The sequence below is a fragment of the Urocitellus parryii genome, chromosome X, assembly GCF_045843805.1.
Source record: "Urocitellus parryii isolate mUroPar1 chromosome X, mUroPar1.hap1, whole genome shotgun sequence".
Lineage (NCBI taxonomy): Eukaryota > Metazoa > Chordata > Mammalia > Rodentia > Sciuridae > Urocitellus > Urocitellus parryii.
The window spans coordinates 73,540,350-73,561,880 of record NC_135547.1 but is presented as its reverse complement, the minus strand read 5'-3'; the positions used below and the strand labels follow the sequence as shown (position 1 = coordinate 73,561,880).

The 21,531-nt window shown below is 44.7% G+C and overlaps 1 protein-coding gene across 1 annotated transcript in view; it reads right to left on the bottom strand.

Annotated features, from left to right (window-relative positions):
• Stard8 (StAR related lipid transfer domain containing 8) overlaps positions 1-21,290 on the bottom strand; it is a 77,897-nt gene extending 56,607 nt beyond the window's left edge. Inside the window, exons 1-2 of the mRNA XM_026399986.1 lie at positions 21,253-21,290; positions 6,706-6,739 (exon numbers count right to left, since the gene is read on the bottom strand). Of these exons, the coding sequence (XP_026255771.1) occupies positions 6,706-6,727 (22 nt within the window). The 5' untranslated portion in view covers positions 6,728-6,739; positions 21,253-21,290. The remainder of the gene's footprint in view (positions 1-6,705; positions 6,740-21,252) is intronic.
• Between the last annotated feature and the right edge of the window lie 241 nt (positions 21,291-21,531).

The following is a 21,531-nucleotide window of genomic DNA, read 5'->3' as shown; positions in this document are numbered from 1 at the left end:
TAGGAGAGACAATAAAGGAAAGAAGCCAACACAGAACAGTGTGGTATGTTGTGACGGAGATATGGACATGATGGGAAGGGAACGGAGTCTGAGGGTGGCTTGAAAAGCCAAGATGAAGAGGGACTTCCAAGAGAGTCCAATATGAGTGTTCCATGTTTGTCCAACAACTAGTGTGTTGTCTCCTGGGGTTCGGAAATGTGGTGATGTGATGTGTGATGACCTTGAATACCAAAGCAAAGAAGTTGAACTTTGGTCAAAGGTATAAAACAGAGTTGTTGAGTTTTTGTTGTTGTTGTTTTGCAGTACTGGGGGTTGAACCCAGGGCCTTGTGCATGCTAAGCAAGTATGCTACCAGTGAGCTACACACAGCCCTAAAATCTTCTTTAAAAGAGAGAACTCTGGTAGCAATATGGAAGGTGAAGTGGTAGAGAAAGCATAATGGTGAGAAAACTAGTTAGGAAGTAATAGAGACCATCCCTGCAACAGCTACTTGGGCCTAGATGGAAGTGTGCATGACAATGTGGATGAATGATGGAGCAGATAAAACAGAGGGACACATTTAGGAAGCATTAAAAAGAGCTCTCACCAGGCATGGTGGTGCATGCCTATAATCTCTGTGGCTCAGGAGGCTGAGACAGGAGGATCACAAGTTTGAGGCCAGCTTCAGCAATTTAGGGAGGACTTGTCTCTAAATAAAATATTAAAAAGGGCTAGGGATGTGACTCAGTAGTTAAGAGCCCCTGAGTTCAATCCCTGGCACCAAATAGATAAACAAAGTCTCATGCACGTGATTTGGTGGCTGAATGGTAGCAAAAGAGAAAGATGGCAGAGTCCAAGTGACTCCCATGTGTCTAGGGTGGATGGTGGCACGTTAACCAAGAAAGGGAATCTGAAGAAAGAAAGCTTCCAAAAGAATAATGAAGAGTTGTGATCTTTAGTGTTGAGTTTGAAGGATCCACAGGCCCTTCTGGTGCAAGTGTCCAGTAGCGCCTCCCAGGTCCTTTACAGACCTGGCATTTGACCTCGAATTCCCATTACTTCTTCATCTCCTGATCTTCTGGATAGTCCCAGCTTACAAAAATGGCCAGCTAGACTGTGCCTCAGTACATTTGTCTGTCCTGCATCTGTAAGCTGAGGCTTGAGTCTGGTTTACATTCCTGAAAACAGGAACTGGCCACCTGGATTTCTCAGTCCCTTTGGCCCCAAAGGAAACCATTCACTATATGCCTCCACAGTTTTGGGAACCCTTTCCCCACCTCAAATAACATCTTGAAATTGCCCTTTCCACTGACCCTAACCCCCTCTGTTCAGCCTGACTTTTGGCAAAGACATAGGGGATAATATGGAGTCAAAGTGCAGAGGACCTGAGAACCTTCTAGTTCAACCTTCTCATTTTTCAGACAATAAAACCAAAGGCTCAGAGAGGGAAGGCAACTAACTCAAGGTCTCAGAATGAGTTTAATGGAAGGCATGGGTCTACATCTTAGGTCTCTCAACTCAAAATGTTTTTGCCTTGGCTGAATTCACCGTAGGTCATGGTTGAAAGATTTCCTGTCTCAAATAATAATCAATTCCAGATACATCCCAATTAAGTAAATCTTTATACTATTCCAAATTGTTGGGTAAAACATCTGTCAAATGTTTGATAAACCAATGTTAAATAACCAGATGTGTTAAGAGTTAGTTATAAGAATGATTTGGTCTTTTTCAGAAGACAGGAAGCAGATCAAATTTTTCTTAATTTTGATGATTTTCATGTGTTTAGTACTTTAGCCTACTGCCCTCTTGAGCCTTCGAGGTGACACCCAATAGCATCTTAAATGAATGCATTTAAATAAATAAATTTGTTGCTATTTTCTACCTTTTAAATAGGTCTTCCAAGGCCTTGGAGCTCGGGGGAGGGGTCTGGACAAATCTGGTGCAGAGGCTAAGCCTGCAGCCAGACAGGAGCCAGTTGGGTTTGGGAGCAGGGGCTCTTATTACAAGCAAAGTATTACCCCCTCAGGTCACCTCAGTCACTTCAGCAGGAGCCTGGAGAGAAGCCTTGAATGACTTTGGCCAACAAAAGGATCTTTGTGCTCTAGGAGCAAGGGCCTCAGGGAGGATCTGGCCCCAGTGTGGTGGGAAGGAAGGTCAGCAACCCCCTCACCTCTCCAGGCGGCTGGGAAGGGGAGCTGAAGTGTTCAGCAGAACTGGTGTGCAAGCCAAGGAGTCACGAATTTCAGAGCAGCAAGATACCTTAGAGATCCTTTAGAGCAAAGTGCTCATTTCATAGTTGGGGACATTCAGGCCCAAGGAGGGCAAGGGACAGGTTCAAGGTCACACAGGTGGCAAAAGGCAGAGCCAAAACTGGAACATAGAGCTCCTGGTCACATGTTCTTGCTTCAGTACCTAAGAGGCAGTTTTGAATTATGGGTTTTGTTTAAAGGAAGGGGGTTTCCTTAGGCTTCAGAAATCTCCATGTTAGAGGCACTTTGGGGTAGGAGGACTTGAAAGAAGCATGAGGAAATGCAGAAAGCCCAGATGCCTGAGTGGGGAATGTGCCCCTGAGGCCTGATCCTCCTCCTGACCTGCTGGTTCCTATTACCTCTAGCTCTATATTTTCCAGTGTTTGGTAGATATTAGTGTGGGATGATTTGGGATGGTACATTAACATTTTGAATTGTGATGAATATATATTTAATTTACTATGAATTAAAAAAAAACTAACCAGTACCTCAAAACCTAATTACACAGCTATTACTGCCTAAGCCTAGCATGCAGAAGGTCCTGGATTTCATCCCCAGAACCACCAAAAAAGAAAAAAAATTCTGAACTTGGTTTACAAATAAGTGAAGTTTGGGAAACATTGGATTTTTTTTCTTTTCTTTTTTCTTTTTTTTTTTTTTTGGTACCGGGGCTTGAACCCAGGGGTGCTAAACCACTGAGCCAGATCCCCAGCCTTTTTTTATATTTTATTTAGAGACAGGGTCTCACTAAGTTGCTTAGGGCCTTGCTAAATTGTTGAGGCTTTGAACTCGCAATCCTCCTGCCTTAGCCTCCAGGGCTGAACGCTGTGAATTTTTAGATAGACCACAACAGCAGCGCTCTCAAAGGTCATCCAGGTCATCCTCTGGGCCTGGGCAGCACCCCATATATTGAGTCCAGTTTGACACTCATCATGCTCTCCTATAAGACAATGCCAAGAGGTCCCATGAGACTCCCCTGCCAAGGTTTCCTCAGTCCATGGGACCACTAGGACAAAAGTCGTACCATATCAGAGAATCTTCCATTGACTCATCCTGATAGGAAAAATGATATATGCAAATTATATGAAATTGTCAACTGGAGTCAGTGTCTCCACTTTCTTGGTCTCTAAAAAGACCCTAGCTGGTTCTCTTCTCTGCCACTTCTGTTCTGCTGTAGTGGCTCTTGGAAGCATGGCATGTAAGAACACAATAGATTCAGGGTTCAGATGTCAGTATGTAGGTTCAGAGAAGAGGAAGTCTCTTAGGATCATGGCGCCATGTGTGGCACTGTCAACACAGGGTCCCCAACAAATGCTGATTCTACTGCCCCACTTTCCTGCCCCCACAATCCCTGCTCTGCTCCCCTTTGTGCAGGCTGTCCTCACCCGACTCTCACTAGACTCAGGCAATCACAGATCCCTCTGCAGTCCCATCCAGCACAGCACACTTTCTTCCAAACCTCTGAACTCACTGAGGGCCCAAGAAGCTACTAATTGGTCACCTCTAAGAGGATTGCTAGATAGTTGAGGGTCAGGGATGGGAAAACATTTTTTTTTATTTTTGTATCTCTTCAATTTAAAAGTGTATGAAGGATCACCACTCCATCAATCAATCAATAATAAAACAAATCAAGAGCTCTGCTCATTCCCTCTATGAAATCTCAAAGTCAATCACATTTGTTCAGCCTTTTGATGTTTTTAAGGCACTGTGTCTTATGACTCATAAGAATCCCATGCAATAAGATGTGGACATCCCATTTTATAGATGTGGACACTGGTCCAGAGAGAGGAAGCAACTCTCCTGGACTCACACAGTGAATTTGTAATGATATTTGGGCCAAAATCCAGGTACCGTGTTTCTCAATGCCTTGCTGCTGTGATTGCCACATCCACATAAAATCATCACTTCTTGCAGACTGTCCTCGAATAGGCCTGAGATAATGTGTTCATATGCCCTTAAATAGACATTTTCAAACTTGAACCTAAAGAAGGAGTAGGAAGACCAGTCTCATCGCAGCTTTGTAGGTGGCAACCTCTTCTGCCTGGTTTCACCCCCTAAAAGACACTCCTCTCTGCTCTAAGAGCCACAGACCCCTCAGCCATTGGGTGACCACCCTCCTGGGGTTCCACACTGGCGCCTCAGCCTGGCACAGACATTCTAATGAGGTAGCTTGGCAGCTGCAAATGCATTCGTCTGGGGGGGTCACTATTTCAGGGCCTGAGGGGTTTCTTTTTAGCCTTTGCAGCTGGTGTCTCTGAAATGGAGAAGTTTGTCCTTCCCCCAGTATGGGCGGCGCATACATCTTGTACCCCCAGAGGTCTCTGATGCAAAGCAGGAACTGTGCTCAGCAAGAAGCCCTGGAATGGTGATGGGTGGGGTGGGGGTACTGAAGGAGCAGATGTATGCTCTATGCTGATCAAAGCAGTGTTCTGCTTCAAAATAGGTTCCTTCTACTGTCATGGCAATGCAAATAAACACCTCACCCCCGAGTTCTTCTTTTCTTTCTTTCTCTTTCATTTCTTTTTTTTTCTTCACTACTGAGGTTTGACCCAGGGCCTCACTTATACTATTCTATCACTGAACTACACCTTTGGCCCTTTTTTATTTTTTAATTTTTATTTTGAGACGGGGTCGCACTAAAATCACCCAGGTTGGCCTTGAACTTGTGATCTTCCTGCAGTCGCCTCACAGTAGCTGAATTTACAGGTGTGCGCCACCATGCCTAGCTTTATTTGTTTTGTTTCCAGGGATTGAAGCCAGAGTTGTATTACCAGTTTTATTCTCCAGTACTTTTTTATTTTTTTATTTTGAGACAGGGTCTGGTTAAGTTGCTTAAGGCCTCCATAAGCTGCTGAGGTTGGCCTTGAATTTGTGATCCTCCTGACTCTGCCTCCTGAGTAGCTCTCATTAACAAGCATGCACCACTGCACTGATTTGTCAGTTCTGTTTTAGAAGCCACTACCCAATAATTCAAGGTCCTAAGGTAGAAAAGTCCTTGGGAATTTACCAGATCCCTGGTCTGCCTCCTGGAAGGACTGTGCCCAAAACAGCTCCAACTACTTTGCATGGTCCTCAGGAATAAGGACCTTTTCCAGTACCTTCCCAAGATACCCTTGGCAGGACATTGGTGCCTCTATGTTTCAGTGCCCCTTACCCTAACTGCCACCTGGAAGCTATGATCATGCAAGTAGTGACTTCATCTTCATGAAAAATTGGAGCCAGTGAGTGGCTAGGTCAGGAGAGAGACAGGAGGTTGATCCCATGACCTCAGTGAAACATGGCCCATGCCACTAGTCCAGCCATGACAGCAAATGCTTCCCTGATCAGGATCCTTCTTTTACTTCCCAAACCTGTCACCCTTCTCTAGACAACTGTGTCCTCCTTGAAAGAAGGAAGTGGCTCAGGGAGTGTTTACTTGTCTACATCCGAGTAGGACATCAGAGGGCAGAAGGCAGATAGGCAGTCAGGCCCATAGAAACTTGTTAAAGAGGAAAAAGAGGTTTTTTGTTTGTTTGTTTTGTTTTGTGTCTCAGTAGGCTGAGAAAAACATGGTATTACAACTTTTTTATCAGTGCACATTAATTGTATACAATGGTGAATTTCATTATGGCATATTCATAAATGCATGGAGTATAATTTGATCAGCTTCACCAACTCCCCCCTACTTCCCTTTACTCAATCCTCTCTTCCCTCCCACTTATTCTCCTCCTTGACTCCAATGGCTTCCCTTCTACTTTCATGGCATCCCCCCTTTTTTTCTTTCTTTCTTTCTTTCTTTTTTTTTTTTATATGGGGGATTGAACTCAGGGGCACTCAACCATTGAGCCCCATCCCCAGCCCTTTTTTGTGTTTTATTTTGAGACAGGGTCTCACTGAGTTGCTTAGGGCCTCACTAAGTAGCTGAGGCTGGCTTTGAACTTATGATCCTCCTGCCTCAGCCTTCCCAGCTGCTGGGATTACAGCTATACACCACCACACCTAGCAGGAAGGAGGACATTTTTTTACCTGAAGGCTACATTTATTCTCTTAGCCTAACTAATCTCTTGAAAACCTTCCAGATAAAGCAAGTTTTGGGAATATCAGAGACTCTTCCCTTCCCCTTTCACTTACCTGCTTCTCTTTCCCAATATATCTCCCACCAGTAATACACTTCCCAGTGGAAAGAAAGCATTTGAGAGCAAGGGAAGCACGTGGGTGCCTGTCACTTGCTGATAGCTCTAGAGGGAAATCCTCTCCTGGCTCCCAGACAAAAGCAAAACCTCCATCTGAGAAATGGAAGTTCTGCCTGGAACCAAAAGGCAGGGCCCCAAAAGAGACCAAGAAATGCCCAGTGGAGGGAGACAGAGAGGATGTCTTGAGCTTAGCATCTCAGGCTCTGGCTCCTGTCCCTAGGGGACCTGATCAGCTGGTCTATAAGAACCACTGAGAAGCTTAGTCTCATTGTATGCTGCTTGTGAACCCCGCCTCATGCACTTACCAGCATTCTTCCTCGCTTGCATCAACGGGAAGCACTGTAAAGGAAACAGAAAAGAAGTCACGGCATTGCCGAGATGTAATGTCAAAACTGAAGGGAGCTTTAAAATCAGCAAGTTCAATCAACCCATTTTTATGGAAGGATAGATTGAGAAACACCGAAAAAGGAAAACAAAGTAAGGAGCAATGTGAATTCTAGAATCCCAGATTCCCGACTGCCTACTCCTTACTACTTCCTCCTATCCTAATGGCTGATTCCTATGGTTTATTTCCTTCTCATGGAATGGAGAGTGCTCCTGCCAAGTTAGGGGACTAGATAGAGTCTGCAAAATTCACAATACCATTCTAAATCCTGACAGTAAAGATAATTCAAGAATCAGTCCACATCTGCTTGGCATATACTATCCTTGGTATAGCATTGACCATGCTAGAAGCAAGGTGTACTGATGGAAATGGCAGTATTTAAACTTGGAAATAGTTAAAGGTCACCTTCCCCTATTTAATGATTATATGACACTGGACATAATCCATAACCTTTATTTACTCATTTATTTATTCAGAACTGGGGATTGAACCCAGGGTTGCTCTACTACTGAGCTACATTCCCAGCCCTTTTATTTTTTATTTTGAGACAGGGTCTCACTAAATTACCCAGGTTGGCGTTAAACTTGCCATCATCGTGCCTCAGCCTCTAGAGTCTCTGGGATTACAGGTGTGTGTCTGGTGCCCATAACCTCTTGAGCCTCAGGTTTTTTTTTAATATAAGATTAGTAGAGTAATAACCCTGACCTCACAGGTTTTGAGAGAAACTAATGTATATGAAAACACTTTTAAAAATGATAAATCACTTTTTAAATTCATTCAACAAATACTTATAGGGCATCAAAAGATAAATATCTTAAATAATAAATATAGGGCACCCTAGCATTATGCCTAATGCTAAGTACATATAGCAATCTAGACAGATAAGGACCTCATGGAGCCAAAACCTTATTGGGAAGGAACAAACAATCAATAAGCAAACAAAGACATAAAGGAATTTCAGGCACCACTGAGAACCAACAAGGAGAAACTTTAAAAAACAGGATGAGATAGAGAGTTATTGGATAAGGAGAATAGGAAGGTGGCCACAGGGGGTTTCTCTGAGGAACTGAACTTTGAACTGAGATCTGAATGACAAGGAGGAGTTGGTTATGTGAAAATCTGGATGCAGACTGTTCTAGGCTGTAGTTGAAGAGAAAGAGGCAAGAGTCAAATTCTGCAGAGCTTTGAAGGCCAGGAAGTGGATTTTGGCTTTGATTCAAACATAGTATGGAGCCATTGGTGGGTATAGGTCAGGAGAATGGTAAGATTTTATTTCTACCTTAAAAAGATTACTCTGGCTGCAACATGTGGTTTGGATTATACAGCTAGAGCAGAAGCAGGGAGACCTGTCAGGAGATTTAAATATTTTATTTTATTTTATTTTTTTATAGTGCTGGGGATGGAACCCATGGCTTGGCATATGTAAGTAAGCAAGTGCTCTGCATCCCTAGCCCAGGTGTCTTCTGCCATAGTGCAGGTAAACAATGTTGGAGACTTGGGCTAAAATGGCAGTGATAAAGATGTTAAGTTAATGGTTAAGCAGGAATTTTATAAAAGGAAGGAAAGAAGGGCACTTCTTAGAGATAGAAGAATTTTCTAGGCCTATTCTCTTGTCTTTACACAGGCAGCCTCTTTATCAACCTAAAGGATCAACAAAGTAGTTATCAGAGTATGTTTACTATCTCTTACCTTTGGAATAAGGACTGCCACACCAGGTATAGACACTTAACCACAATGTTTCCTCATCCTAAGATTTGTCTTGGCTTTAGATCACCCTAAAATGACTAAAGGTCAGGTCCACCCTTGAAAACCACACTTGTTCATAGGAAAGAGAAGGGATCAGAGATGGGCCCCTCGCAGTGTTCCCTGGCAAGGCCTTTGAGAGATATTAGTGTGAGGGAGAAAGAAAGTTCTAGAATGAGCTAGGTATGAACCAAAAGAGACAGATATGAAAGTCTCAAACAAAGCTACAAGTTGGAACTAAGATACATCAAGTCAGTATAATTCTCAGTGGTAGATCAAGGTGGAGGAAAAAAAAGAGAAAGAGTGAGCTGATGAAAGAGAAAGAGAAAGCTTTCTCCCCTGTGAGTTCCTAAATTGGACAGTTCTGAGAAATTAGGATATGAACTGATGATTGGGACAGACTGATATCCTGAAGTCCTGCTACAATCATACCAAAACTACTCCTCTCCCATCCTACCAGCCCTACCCACCATTGGGAATGTCATAGTTAGGGATAGTTCAGAAGATAATTAGGTCTTAAATTAACACAGGGCTTTATGGGTTACAAATAAATGACTTCCTTTGACTGTCACAATCATCCTACATGGTAGGTTTTATTGTCCCCTTGTGGCACATGAGGAAAGCCAGGCCCAGATAAATGACTGATTTAGCCAAAGTCAAACAGCCGGTAAATGTCAGAGTCAAAATTATTCTTGAGGTCTACGGTGTCCCCAATTTTACTGCATCCCATTATTTCCTCTGGGGACCAGGATAATTGGGTTGGCCAGGACCATTGAGTCCCACTCTGATTTTGGCCTTGATCTTTATGCTCTTTTGGTACCTAAAACTTTACAGGGGAAGAGGGGGCATGAATTTTTGCATCCAAGAATTCTGCCAGAGTAGAGGCTCTTTTTGTTTCCTGGTGTAGAACATAGCCCTCTCAGATTTGGGGGATTCTGAACCCAAGAACTAGAAGTTCAGCAGCTACAAAGACAGTGACAATCTTCCCATTCTGTGAGCCATTCATTCACATTGTATTTATGCATTTCTTCACCCATTCACTAGATGCCTCCTTGGGGTCAGGCTCTGTGCTAGGTACCAAGGGATAGAGAGAAAGCAGACAAATGTCCTAACTTTGTGGAATTCACAGTGAAGTGGGGAAATCATTGCCAGCACAAATCATTAAAATTCCATGTAAATACAACTGGAAAGTAGCACTTATGGAACTGAGCAGAAGGAGTAATTCAATGCTGGATGTTGAGTTGCAGTACCATCCACATGAAGGAAGTATCAATTTGAAGTCAGTCTGGAAGATGAGTAGTTTTCATCAAGTAGATAAATGCACATAACAAACATGGTGGGCAGAAGGAAGAGCATAGAAAAGTGCAAGGAGATGTCAAAGCATGTGCTTTGAGGAAGTATATATAGTTTGGGTGGAGAACAGAGCGCCAGACAGATACTGGAGCAGCAGGTAGAGGCCACACCATGAAGGACCTTGTAGGGCATCCTAAGAAGCTTTATCCAGAATCTAATGGGGAGCCAATGAAGGGGCCTAAACAAGAAAGTAACATATATAGATTTGTTTTTAAGAATGTTGCTCTAGCCAGGCTCAGTTGCACACGCCTGTAATCCCAGTGGCTTGGGAGGCTGAGGCAGGAGGATCGCAGCCTCAGCAACTTAGTGAGGCCCTAAGCAACTCAGTGAGACCCTGTCTCTAAATACTCAATGGTTGAGCGCCCCTGGGTTCAACCTCCAGTCCCCCCCCCAAAAAAAGAATGTTCTAGCTGTGGAATGAAAGATGGATTGGGAATGAGGAGGTTACATAGAGACCAGTGCACTGGTAAGGTTATGGGTTGGACAGTGACCTTTGGGATAGGAAGTTTGAGACCAATATGTGGACTATTTCCATGGGAAAAGAACCAAAGTTAAATAATAGGATGTGGGAGGATAAGAAAGGAGTCCAGGATGACTCCAACGTTTCTGCCCTGTCAACTGAGTGAATTGCTATTAATGGCAATCGGGAACAGGGGAAAAGTGGCTCACGGATATGGGAGCGAAGTCTTCCTGTTCTAATGAATCTTGCCTTGGATATGGTGGACTGAAGGGTCTGTGGAACATCTGCTCAGAGCTATCCAATAGACATTGTGGTAGACCTACAGATGCTAAGATGCATAAAGGCAGACATGGTCATTGCCCCAGAAGAGCTTGCAGTCTGGTGGGAGATAGAGTGATCAGAAAAAAACAAAAAAAGATGAAACAGTTTTGAGAGAAAAAGAGAAACAGGATGAAGGAGTCAAAAAGGGAAAGTCAGAGTCAAGGAAGGGATAAAAGCAAAAGGAAGGTTACTGTGTGAGAAGTCAGGAGGTCTGAGAGGAGTAGTTCACATACAAGCTGCAAAGTTATCAAACGACTTGGCCCAGCCCTGGGAGTCCTCAGCCATAGTGGCTGACTGGGACCAAGCTCACTCTCTTAGCATCTTTTCTGCTCAGTCTGCAGGCTCTCCAACCTGTCCTTGCCCTGATGTCTGAGGGAAGGCCTGAAGAAATGGTTTGTCCTTTCCTTGCCTGATTTCTCTGCTTTCCTCTCCACCTTCACCACCCACCCCCACTCCACTGCCCCTGGTCAACCATGTGCCATAGACCCAGGCCTAGGGCACAGTCATGAGAGCACGTTCTTCACATTCCAGCCTCCCCCAGTCCTCTGAGCTGGGCTACACAGAGCCCTATTCACAGCCTGGCCCTCCCTTTCTCCCTTCAGAGTGGGCCTCACCACCCCCAGGCGCAGCCCATGTTTTGCCAACACAGACTATGGCCACTATGAGAAGGCAGGTTCCCCTAACCCCTCTAGAGCTGACTCCTCTGTCTCTTGGGGTCTCTCAGCTGGGAGGTGGGTCCAAGGGGTTTGACCCTTTGTACCTGCATGAGTATATATGTGTATTTTATGCACTCATTAACCTTCTTCTGGGTTAGGCCTGGAATAGGGACTGGGTTGGACCAGACTGTCACTGGAACCAGGGATGGTAGGGCCACAGTCTGGATTCCTAGAGGAGTTTATAGTCAAGTGTGGAGATAGCTGGGTACACGGGGAATGGCATGTGAGCCTGGGCTGGGTGGAACCTGCCACAGGTCTTAAATTGGAATGTCACCATGCCACTTTTTAAACCAAGGAACATGTGCTCATGTTCAGGGTGTAACTTCTACTGGTGGTGGGGTATTCTTCCATTGGAGGATGCCAATCTCTTCTCGGAAAAGGGGAGAGGAGTCCTGGTCTTCAGAAGGACTGACTGACATGGGCATTCTGGGCCTTTGACCCTATGCCTTTGATCATTTCTTTGCTGGGCCTCAGATTTCTTGCCTAAAAAAGGCATCCTACCTGGAGCCACAGGAACTCTGACCATTTTATTTATTTCTTTATTTGTTTGTTTATTTATTTATTTGTTTGTTTATTTATTTATTTATTTTTGTGGTGCTGGGGAACAAACCCAGGGCTTCATGCATGCTAGACAACTACTCTACCACTGAGACACATCCCCAGACCCCTGACCATTTTATAAGTCACTGATACACACAGAAATTCCTAATGTCTTGAATTCTTTTCTCCTCTATTCCTTCCTGCCAGTCCTGATATGGCTTCCAATCTGTCTTCCCCACCCTGACCCCTCACCTGGCCCATGGGGCTGCTTCAGGCCTGGCTCCTTACTTCAGTCCCCTTTCTCTCTACTCTCCTCCAGCCTCACACCCTACTATCTTGGCTGTTTCCACAGCAGGCTGAGAGCTGGGCCAAGGAAGAGAGTGAATGAGCAGCTGCAACCCCCAGGGGTTCTCTGGATAATCTCAGGAATGTCATATCCTAAAGACTTGACTTTCCCACCAGCCAACAGGGACCCTCTTTCCTGCCCAGAGCTTGGGAGTCTTTCCGGAGGAGGGGCCTTAGAGCACTGAGTATATGAAGGAAGGGGCTGGAGCAGACAGACCCAGCAGTTCCAGTGTGGGATGGAGCCTCTTTTCTACACTCTAATCTAGTCTGACCAGTGGTGGGAGCAGAGCTGGGAGGAGGAGGAATAGGGGAATTGCCTAAAAAACTCACTTCCTAAAACTCAGTGTAGTAACATCAGTGTTTTCTACTGTCCTTTCATTTTCATGGATGCTCTCAATTCTAGGCTCTCCTCAGCCAGGGTGGTGAGGGAATTGGCAGATCTAATTTTTCCTCATTTTATAAATGAATACTTTGCGAGGTGTGGTGATGCACACCTGTAATCCCAGTGCTTCTGGAGGCTGAGGCAGGAGGATCAAGGGTTCAAAGCCAGCCTCAGCAAAAGCAAGGCCCTAAGCAACTCAGGGAGACCCTGTCTCTAAATAAAATATATTTAAAAAAAAAACCGACTGGGGATGTGGCTCAGTGTTGGAGTGCCCCTGAGTTCAATCCCCAGTACCAAAATAAAATAAAATAGTAATCTGAGGGCCCTAGCAATGGACATAGGGTCACGTACAGTAATTAATTCATTAATTACAGTAATTAATTCATCATCTTCACATTGAACTCCTATTTACTGACTCCCTACTGTGGCAGGGTTTTTCACAGATGTCATTGCAATCAGTTATGAAATGGGAAGTATGCTGCCCGTGTTGTAAATAAGGAAACTGAGGCTTGGAGAAAACATGAAGAGGCAGAACGTGGGGTAGTAGAAGGTTGCCTAGTTTCCAGCTACTATCTTTATGTCATCATACCACATTCTTTTCTCCAGCTCCCAGAGGGTGACCCAACTCAGGTTAGGGAAGTTCAGCCCATGCTCATTTCCAGAGCCTCAACCCCCATTCACCAAGTGCAGGACTTCCTTTCCTCTGCCCCTTGGCAGTCCCAGCCTTGGAACTGCCAAGTGACCTGGACTCTAAGGTCCCTGGCAGCAGTGGCAGCAGCAGCTCCAGGGTTGGCCAGAAGGATGGGGCAAGGAGCTCTACTGCCCCCACCCTACTGTGAAGTCTCTGACCCCAAATCCCAGCACAGGCGGTCTGAGCCACTGTTCCTTGTTATTGTTACCAGTGACTTGGAAATGCAGGCCAGGCCTTGGCTCCCAGAGCTTCCCAGGCCTCCAGCTGCTCTCTGGCCCTAGGGGGTTCTGGGAGGCCTATTATTCATTGCAGGCTTTTTTTTTTTTTTTTTTTTTTTTTTTTTTTTTTTTGCCCTGGGCCTGGGCTCTTTCCTCCCCAGAGACCTGGAGTGGAAATCACTGACATTTTGGGAGCAGTCTTTGTTGTTTGTTTGTTTTTTTTTCCAATTTGGCCTGGAAGTTTGGGGAAATATATGCAAATATAATGAGAGTATCAGAGCTGGAATGGCTCTCAGAGATAACCAATCCAACATCCCCGTTTTATGGGTAGAGAAACTGAGTCCCGGTTTGTATAGCTATAATGGACTCTGGAACTAGATTACCTGGGTTCAAAAAAATTCCAAGGTAACAGCTGTGTGATTTTGGATACGTTTCTAAACTTTTCTGTGTTTCAGTAAAATGAAGATGATAATAACTGTGCTTGCTTTGTAGGGTTATCCTGATGGAAAAATGAGCTAACACATGTGAAAGGTTGAAATGATATGTGCTACAGAGTATGTGCTCTAGCAATAATGATTCATGTTAGTTCCAACTTTCTTTAGTGTTGGTGAGAAAAAAAAAATCAAACCTGGCATTGCCAATCTCTAGCTTTCTCCACTTACTTCCCCCTACCAGTCATAGTGTCAGGCATACCCTCCACCCCCAGCAGCCCCTCTTGTACAGTTTTGGGCACCAAAGAAGCTGAAGACAAAGGAAGAATTCATATCTGAGGAGACATAAGTCAGAGTTGAAACCTCACCTTCTGTTCCCCATCTTACCTGCCTATGGCCATCCCACCATCTCCCACCTTCCAGAACAAATACTGTTTAATCTCAGATGACTCTTGAGCAAATAGCACCAGTTGTGCTGAGATGGAACCACTGGGGGAGAGGGACAGAGTTCAGGCCTGGCAAATTCAGGGGTTAGGAGTCCCTTCTCCACTCCCAGGACGGACCCAAGATGGTTCCAAGCTTTGCTCTTACAGGAATTACCCAGACTCCAGTGTGGTCATTTCTCCACCTTGTGGACTAAGCAGGGTCACCAAGAACAAGTACTGGATAAACTTAGATTGGTAATTAATTGTATAGTTTCATATCCTGAAATTTTCTCGACTGTACCAATCATACCCATCAACAGGGCAATTAGGGATTGTGAGTATGAAAACATCATTTTATATGTACTAGACAGTAAGCTTCCATGAGCGTAGGGACCTATAACTATGTTGTTCACTGTTATCTAATTCCTCAGGGCCTGACCCAGAGTAGGTCCTGAATAAATATCATTGGGTGAATGAGTGAAGGAATGAACTCTTAAGGGTATTCCCAGCCTAAGGAAAATCTCCACTTCACTTCAGATAACAGCAATAAGCATCTCAACATGCTTTACCATCATTATTTCCTTTGAACCCCACCATAGCCTTGTAAGGTAGAAATTATAATTGTGCCCAATATACAAAGAATAAAAATGGCTACTGCTTACTAGGTGCTTTTTTTTAAAGAATTTAACCTTTATTAATTTGTTGTTGTTTATTTGTTTTTATGTGGTGCTGAGGATCTAACCCAGGGCCTCACCTGTCCTAGACAGGTGCTGTACCACTGAGCCACAACCCCAGCCCTGTGTGCTGCTTTTTGAAGAGATGTAATAAGTATTTACTCATTTAAGCCCTAGAACAACTTTATAAGATGGTTTATATTTTTAGCTACATTTTATGGCACAAGAAATGAAGGCTCAGAGAGGTTAAGTAATTTTCTGAAGGTCACAGAGCTAGTAAGTTTTGGTCCTAACAGGTGAAGGGATTGATTCCAAATTTTACTCTAGATATCTTGGTATTCTCACTGCATCAAGAGCACCAAGGTTGAGCTCTCATACCCAAATTTCAATGTCTCTGGCTACGGATGTAGCTCAGTATAGAACACTTTCTTAACATGTGTGAGGCCCTGGGTTCAATCACCAGCTCCACAAATAGAAATTTCAAAGTTTCTCACCACCCCCCCTCCATCATTGTCACCCAACCCCAATATCCAGGGCAAGTCCCTTGGATCTGTGCCTTCTCCTGTCTCCTTACTGTTCTTGAAGACTCTCCCGGCTCTTTACTCCATAGATGATTCCTTCAGATCCTGATTCCTGGGCCAGGCTCCTCCTTAAACCATTTCATTGACAATTCCATTGAGTCTTATCCACTGAGGACAGCTGACCAGCCTAAGACCACTCAGCACAGATGTGGCCCAGGTAGACACACTCTCCATATCAGTCTCTCCAGAAATCAACTCCCAGATCTCTTTAACTCCATATGTGCCAACAACCTCACCACAACCTATTTTCTTGCCTCCATCCATGGGCCTGGAGCATCACAGACACATAGTGTAACAGAATCTAGGTGACTTACAGTTAGATTTTCAGGGGCAACTCATGGATAGTATGAATTTTCCACAAATGTTGGGATCCAGGACCTACCACTCAGCCAACACAATATTTGACTGGGTCATGGTACTCTGCAGAGAGAGCCCTGGGGGTGAAGCCTCCTTTTATGGGGCATTGGGCCTTGCCCTGCCTTTGTTAAGCAGTTTTTCCAAAACATGAGAATCTATGTTATAATTTATTTCTTTAGATCCAGAAATTAGGGAGTGCTGAGCATACATATCTCAGAGGTATATATACCCTACTACTTCCATACTCAGACACACACACACAACGTCACCCTAGACTGGTTGAAGGACCTGCGGCAATGTCCCGAGATGAAACAGAGTATCTGAGGAGGTGGTGAGCTCCACCTATACCCCATATCTTGCCAGGCAGATCCCCTGCAGACCAGAAAACTGCAAGTTAGCTGGGAACAGAGGGGGCCTGGAGCATAAGTTCACATCAAGAGGATGTAGGTTACCTCATAGGTGAGTGCATGTGTACAGGAATGTGAGCCTGCTTGAGGGATGTGTCTGTGAAAGCTCAAACCCATATGAATAGGAGCCCCAGCAACCTGGTATATAATCAGCGACATGGAATTCCCATGTGTACCCCTGGGGAGAGCATTCACAGGACAGAGTGCTTGGGAATATGTAGCTGGGGGAACTGAGGAGAGCCTTTATGCACATACAGACTCCTATGTATGACCTAAGTATGAATACAGTGACTGAGGACAGGTATGGTGGCTCATGTTGGACCACAACTGTGTGGCTAATTTCTATGAGCTTTCCAAGTTTACAAGGGACTTTTCTGTCATGTTTGGCTTTGATTTCACTAGAAGCTTTTGGGGTAGATAAGATAGCGCTGTTACCACATAGATGTATGTGTGCGTGTATGTGGCACATGAACAGAAGTCCCACATAGTATTGCTGTTAGATTTTACCAGAGATGGTTGTTTGAATTTTGCCACAGAACGAGTAGAGAGATTATCATACAGACCACATTTCAATCAGACTGTCCTGATTCAGTCTATGACCTTGGGCACATGTCTTTCTTTGCTGAATCTCAGTTTCCTCATTAGGAGTTTGGAAGGGGAAACAGACAAGGGGGAATAGATGATCTCCAGAGATTTTTTCAATTCTGATATTGTGTGATTATCTACCTATGTTATAAGAGGAGGAGACTGGGGACAGTAGGGAGATTTGACCCTCCTTCTTTTTAATGTTTATTTTTTAGTTGTAGTCAGACACAATATCATCTTTATTTTATTTATTTATTTTCATGTGGTGCTGAGGATCAAACCCAGGGCCTCACATGCACTAGGATAGCGCTCAACCACTAAGCCACAACCCTAGCCCCAAAAGATTTGACCCTCTTAATGTGTGTGTGTGTGTGTGTGTGTGTGTGTGTGTGTGTTTGTATGACAGAGAGAGAGAGAGAGAGAGAGAGAGAGAGAGAGAGAGAGAGAGAGAGAGAGTCAGATGCATGCTTGGTTGTGGTGAGAGGCCATAGATACTTTCCTGGCCCCTGCTGGCCCCCAGGGCAGGAACATCAGACACGTATGGAACTATTTATACTGGGTTCATCTCACACCCAAACGTCTTGTCCCTTGGCTGCCCCTACCTCAGAGAACCTCAAAGCTATCCCGAGCCCTGGCCTGGCCTCTTGCCACCTTCCCAGTATCCTTGGCTTCTGACGTGTTACCCTTGAGCAAGGTTTATTTCTGTTTCAAGACCCAGCAGGGTCAAAGTAGAGGCCTGAGGGGGGATGTTGTAGCAAAGAAGTGGATAAGACCTGAGACCATAACCCTGCAGTATGCAAATATAGAGTAATTTTATCCTTGCTTTGGTCTCCCCCAGTACACAGTTTAGAAATGTAGTGTATTGACCACCTATTCTATGACAAACATGTGAAATTCATGAACCCACGGAATATGCATGGCATCTCTGTGAGGCAGGTACTGATTAGTGTCCTTTTTCAGGCAAGGAAACTGAGGCTCAAAGGCACAGGGTTAATACGTGTGCATGTGGGAGTGTGTCCAATTTAAACACATTTATCTGCTTCCCTTCTCTTGTATCTCTTTAGCTCAAGGACAGCCCCATGTGGTATGGAGTGGTAGGGAGCTCCTTTTCCCCCATCATAACCACCATGAGGTTGAATTTGATCATCTGATAAAGCCCTTTTCAGCCAAGGCGGGCTCTGCCACAGCCTCGCCCCTCCCCTCAGTCAGCTTTCCCACAGCCACATGACTGCTCACAGAGAGGCAAGGCTCAGAGAGAAAGGGTGGCTCAGAGCAACTGACTGGGTTGACAGGCCCAGAGAGCCTGCCTTTCTGACTGGGGCCTTAAACCAGCAGCATTGGAAAAGGGAGCATGAGGCCCCAGCGTGTGCATTGGTCTGGGGTCCTGAGATCTATCCATGTATTGATTCATGTCTACCAAGATCACACACAACCACATCCCTGACTGTGTGAGAGTATGCTTGTGCACGTGCATGTACACACGCACGTGCATGTACACACGCACGTGCATGCACATGTGCCTCTGTGCTCTGTGAATACTTCTGCATATCTATATAGTTTTGCGTAAATGCTTGGATCTGTGTGCTTCCGTGTGTCCCTGTGTGCTTGTGCATGGGGGTACTTGCTAGCATCAGAGAATTTGGGGTAATGAGTGCAAAGCAATTTAAATTCATGCCAAGCACCCAGAATGGTTAATTAGGGTAGTAGTCAGGGGTGCTTCTTAAACCTGGGACCTCAGAGGCAATTTCAATTCCCCCTTCTGTTGCCTTTATCATTGCATCTAGCTTCTCATAATCTCCTCGCCACATACCCTGGCTCTGCATCTCCACTTAGACCCTTCTATTCCACCCCCACCTGCTGCTGCTAGCGTGTGTCTCCTAAAAGCACCCATTCAATTATATCCCTATTTTACTGAAATGGGCTCTCTATCCCCTAAAACAGGAATCCCCAGACTTTGGGATTTCATGGATAAAGAATTTAATTTAATTTTTAAAAAAATTTTTATAAGATTTCAAGAATTTTTTTTATTCTTTTTTTAAGAGAGAGAGAGAGAGAGAGAGAGAGAATTTTTTAATATTTAGTTTTCAGTTTTTGGTGGACATAACATCTTTATTTCATTTTTATGTGGTGCTGAGAATTGAGCCCAGCACCCCGTGCATGCCAGGCGAGTGCACTACCGCTTGAGCCACATCCCCAGCCCAAGAATTTAATTTTAAATAGACACATTTTTGTTTACGATTTTAAATATTAAAATATTTTTTTTAATTTTTTTTAAAGAGAGAGTGAGAGAGGAGAGAGAGAGAGAGAGAGAGAGAGAGAATTTTTAATATTTATTTTTTAGTTCTCGGCGGACACAACATCTTTGTTGGTATGTGGTGCTGAGGATCGAACCCGGGCCGCACGCATGCCAGGCGAGCGCGCTACCGCTTGAGCCACATCCCCAGCCCATTAAAATATTTTAAAATAAATCAAACTTTTTTTAAAATTTATTTTGCCGAGGACAGACATTTAGAATTTTTTTTTCACGCCATACTATAGTAAGGACACAATAATATCCACATAAAAATAGTTTGAATTGAATTAATTCAGCGTCTGAGAAACCACACTACATTAGTCCTTGTCTTCTCCCATTCCATTGCAGATGGGACCCCCACTGGGTGAGAGCCTTGAGCCCATGGGTTAATTTCAAACCCTTGGGGCGGGGTAACCTATGCTTCCTTCTCTTTAGTGCCTCTGTCCTCGAACCCCTTGCTTGAGCCACATCACCAGAATGAACCCTCCCCCCAGGCACAGCCACCGTGCTGCCTGCAAGCTCTTGCCCATGCAGTTCCCTCTGCCAGGCATGCCTGGAATGCCCCTCCCCCCTTTTTGAACTGACAAACTCTTCTCTTCCTTCAACCCTCAGGCTCAGCCCAAATGTGACCTCCTGTGAAACCTTTCCAAGTCCCTCCCCATGGAATGGATCTTTCCTTCCCGAGGGTCCCAGCAGCCCTTTCATCCTATCTTAGAATCAGGTTAATTGTTTGAACATTTTCCTGTCAGGTCGGACTGTGGGGAGCCACATAGTGTCAAGAAGGGCATGGGCTTAGGTGTTCCAACCACAACTCTTCCAGTCGTATTTGAGTGGCCTTGTGGATATTCCTTAACAGTTCATAGGATCCTTTCCCAATTATCAAAGCAGGAAAACTACATATTTTAGTAAAGTTCACTACCACAATGAATGAATTCAAAGTGCCCAGGTCTGTCTGATACATAACAGATGCTAAATATATATGAGTTCCTTAATACTTGAAAGCAGAAATCATGCTTTACAAATCCCTGTTGATTCTGCTGTGCTCATCATGTACTTCCTGTGGCCAGGACATAGTAGGCACTCAAATATTTACTGACTTACTACCTATCCCAGGGCTGGTATATAGTAGGTGCTTAATGAATATCTGGCACTTTTCTTATCTCTTTTACAAGGACAAAAACCATGTCCTTTTTCATCTTTCTGTCGCCCCTAGGGTATGTAGCACACAGTAGGTGATTGATATATGTTGATGGAGATTAGTAGTAATAATAATGATAACAGATACAATTACTTGTGTGGATGCCCGCATGCCGGGCATCATGCTAGGAACTTAACCCACATTATTTCTTACATTTTACATATAAGAAATAAAAACACTAACAGCAACCTCTTTACCCTATAAGGCTAGTATAACTATTGTCCTCATTTTAAAACTAAAAAACTGAAGCTCAGAGAGATTAAGTGTCTTATCTTCATGTGAAACCTTGGGAAGCAACAGAGGTGGGTTTTAAGAAAAAGAGCCAGCTAGCAGCCATGCATGGTGGCACAAACCTGTGATCCCAGCTACTCAGGAGGTTGAGGCAGGAAGATCACAAGTCTGATACCAACCTGGGCAACTTAGTGAAAAACTCCGTGTCAAAATAAGATAGAAAGGACTAAGGTATAGCTCGGTAGGAGTGTCTAGTATGTGCAAAGCCCTGGGTTCTATCCCCTGAACTGGAAAAAAAAAAAAGCCAGGTGGCTTATTTATTTCCTTAGGAAAGCAGTAGAAGGTCACAGAGCTGATTAAGAGATAAGGGTGAGACTTGAACCCAAGCCTTTTTAGCTCCAAGAGCCTCAGAAAATCTCAGGAGCTGGTCTGATCTGTCTTTCTCAGCCAGTAATGGTCCCAGCTGCTTCCTTCCCCCAAGAGCCATGGGATGGGCTGCTCTGGCCGGCCACTTACCTTCACTTTCCTGAAGCAAGACCAGAAAACGTCCAGCAGAGGCATGGTGCTGCGCGGGGAGCTGGTAGGGCCAGCGAAGCTTTACTGGGCATGAGCCTCTGCCTCTCTGTGGACGAGGCTAGAAGGGACCCGGGGCTCAGGGACAGCCAGTCCTGGCCCTGGGCTCCATCAGCCAGCAAGCACTGCGAGGGAGGCGGAGAGCAGCGGCTGGCCTGAGATCAGCTGCCTCGACTGCCGGCCCCTCCCGGAGGGCTGAGGGAGGGAAAAAGGGAGGGAGGG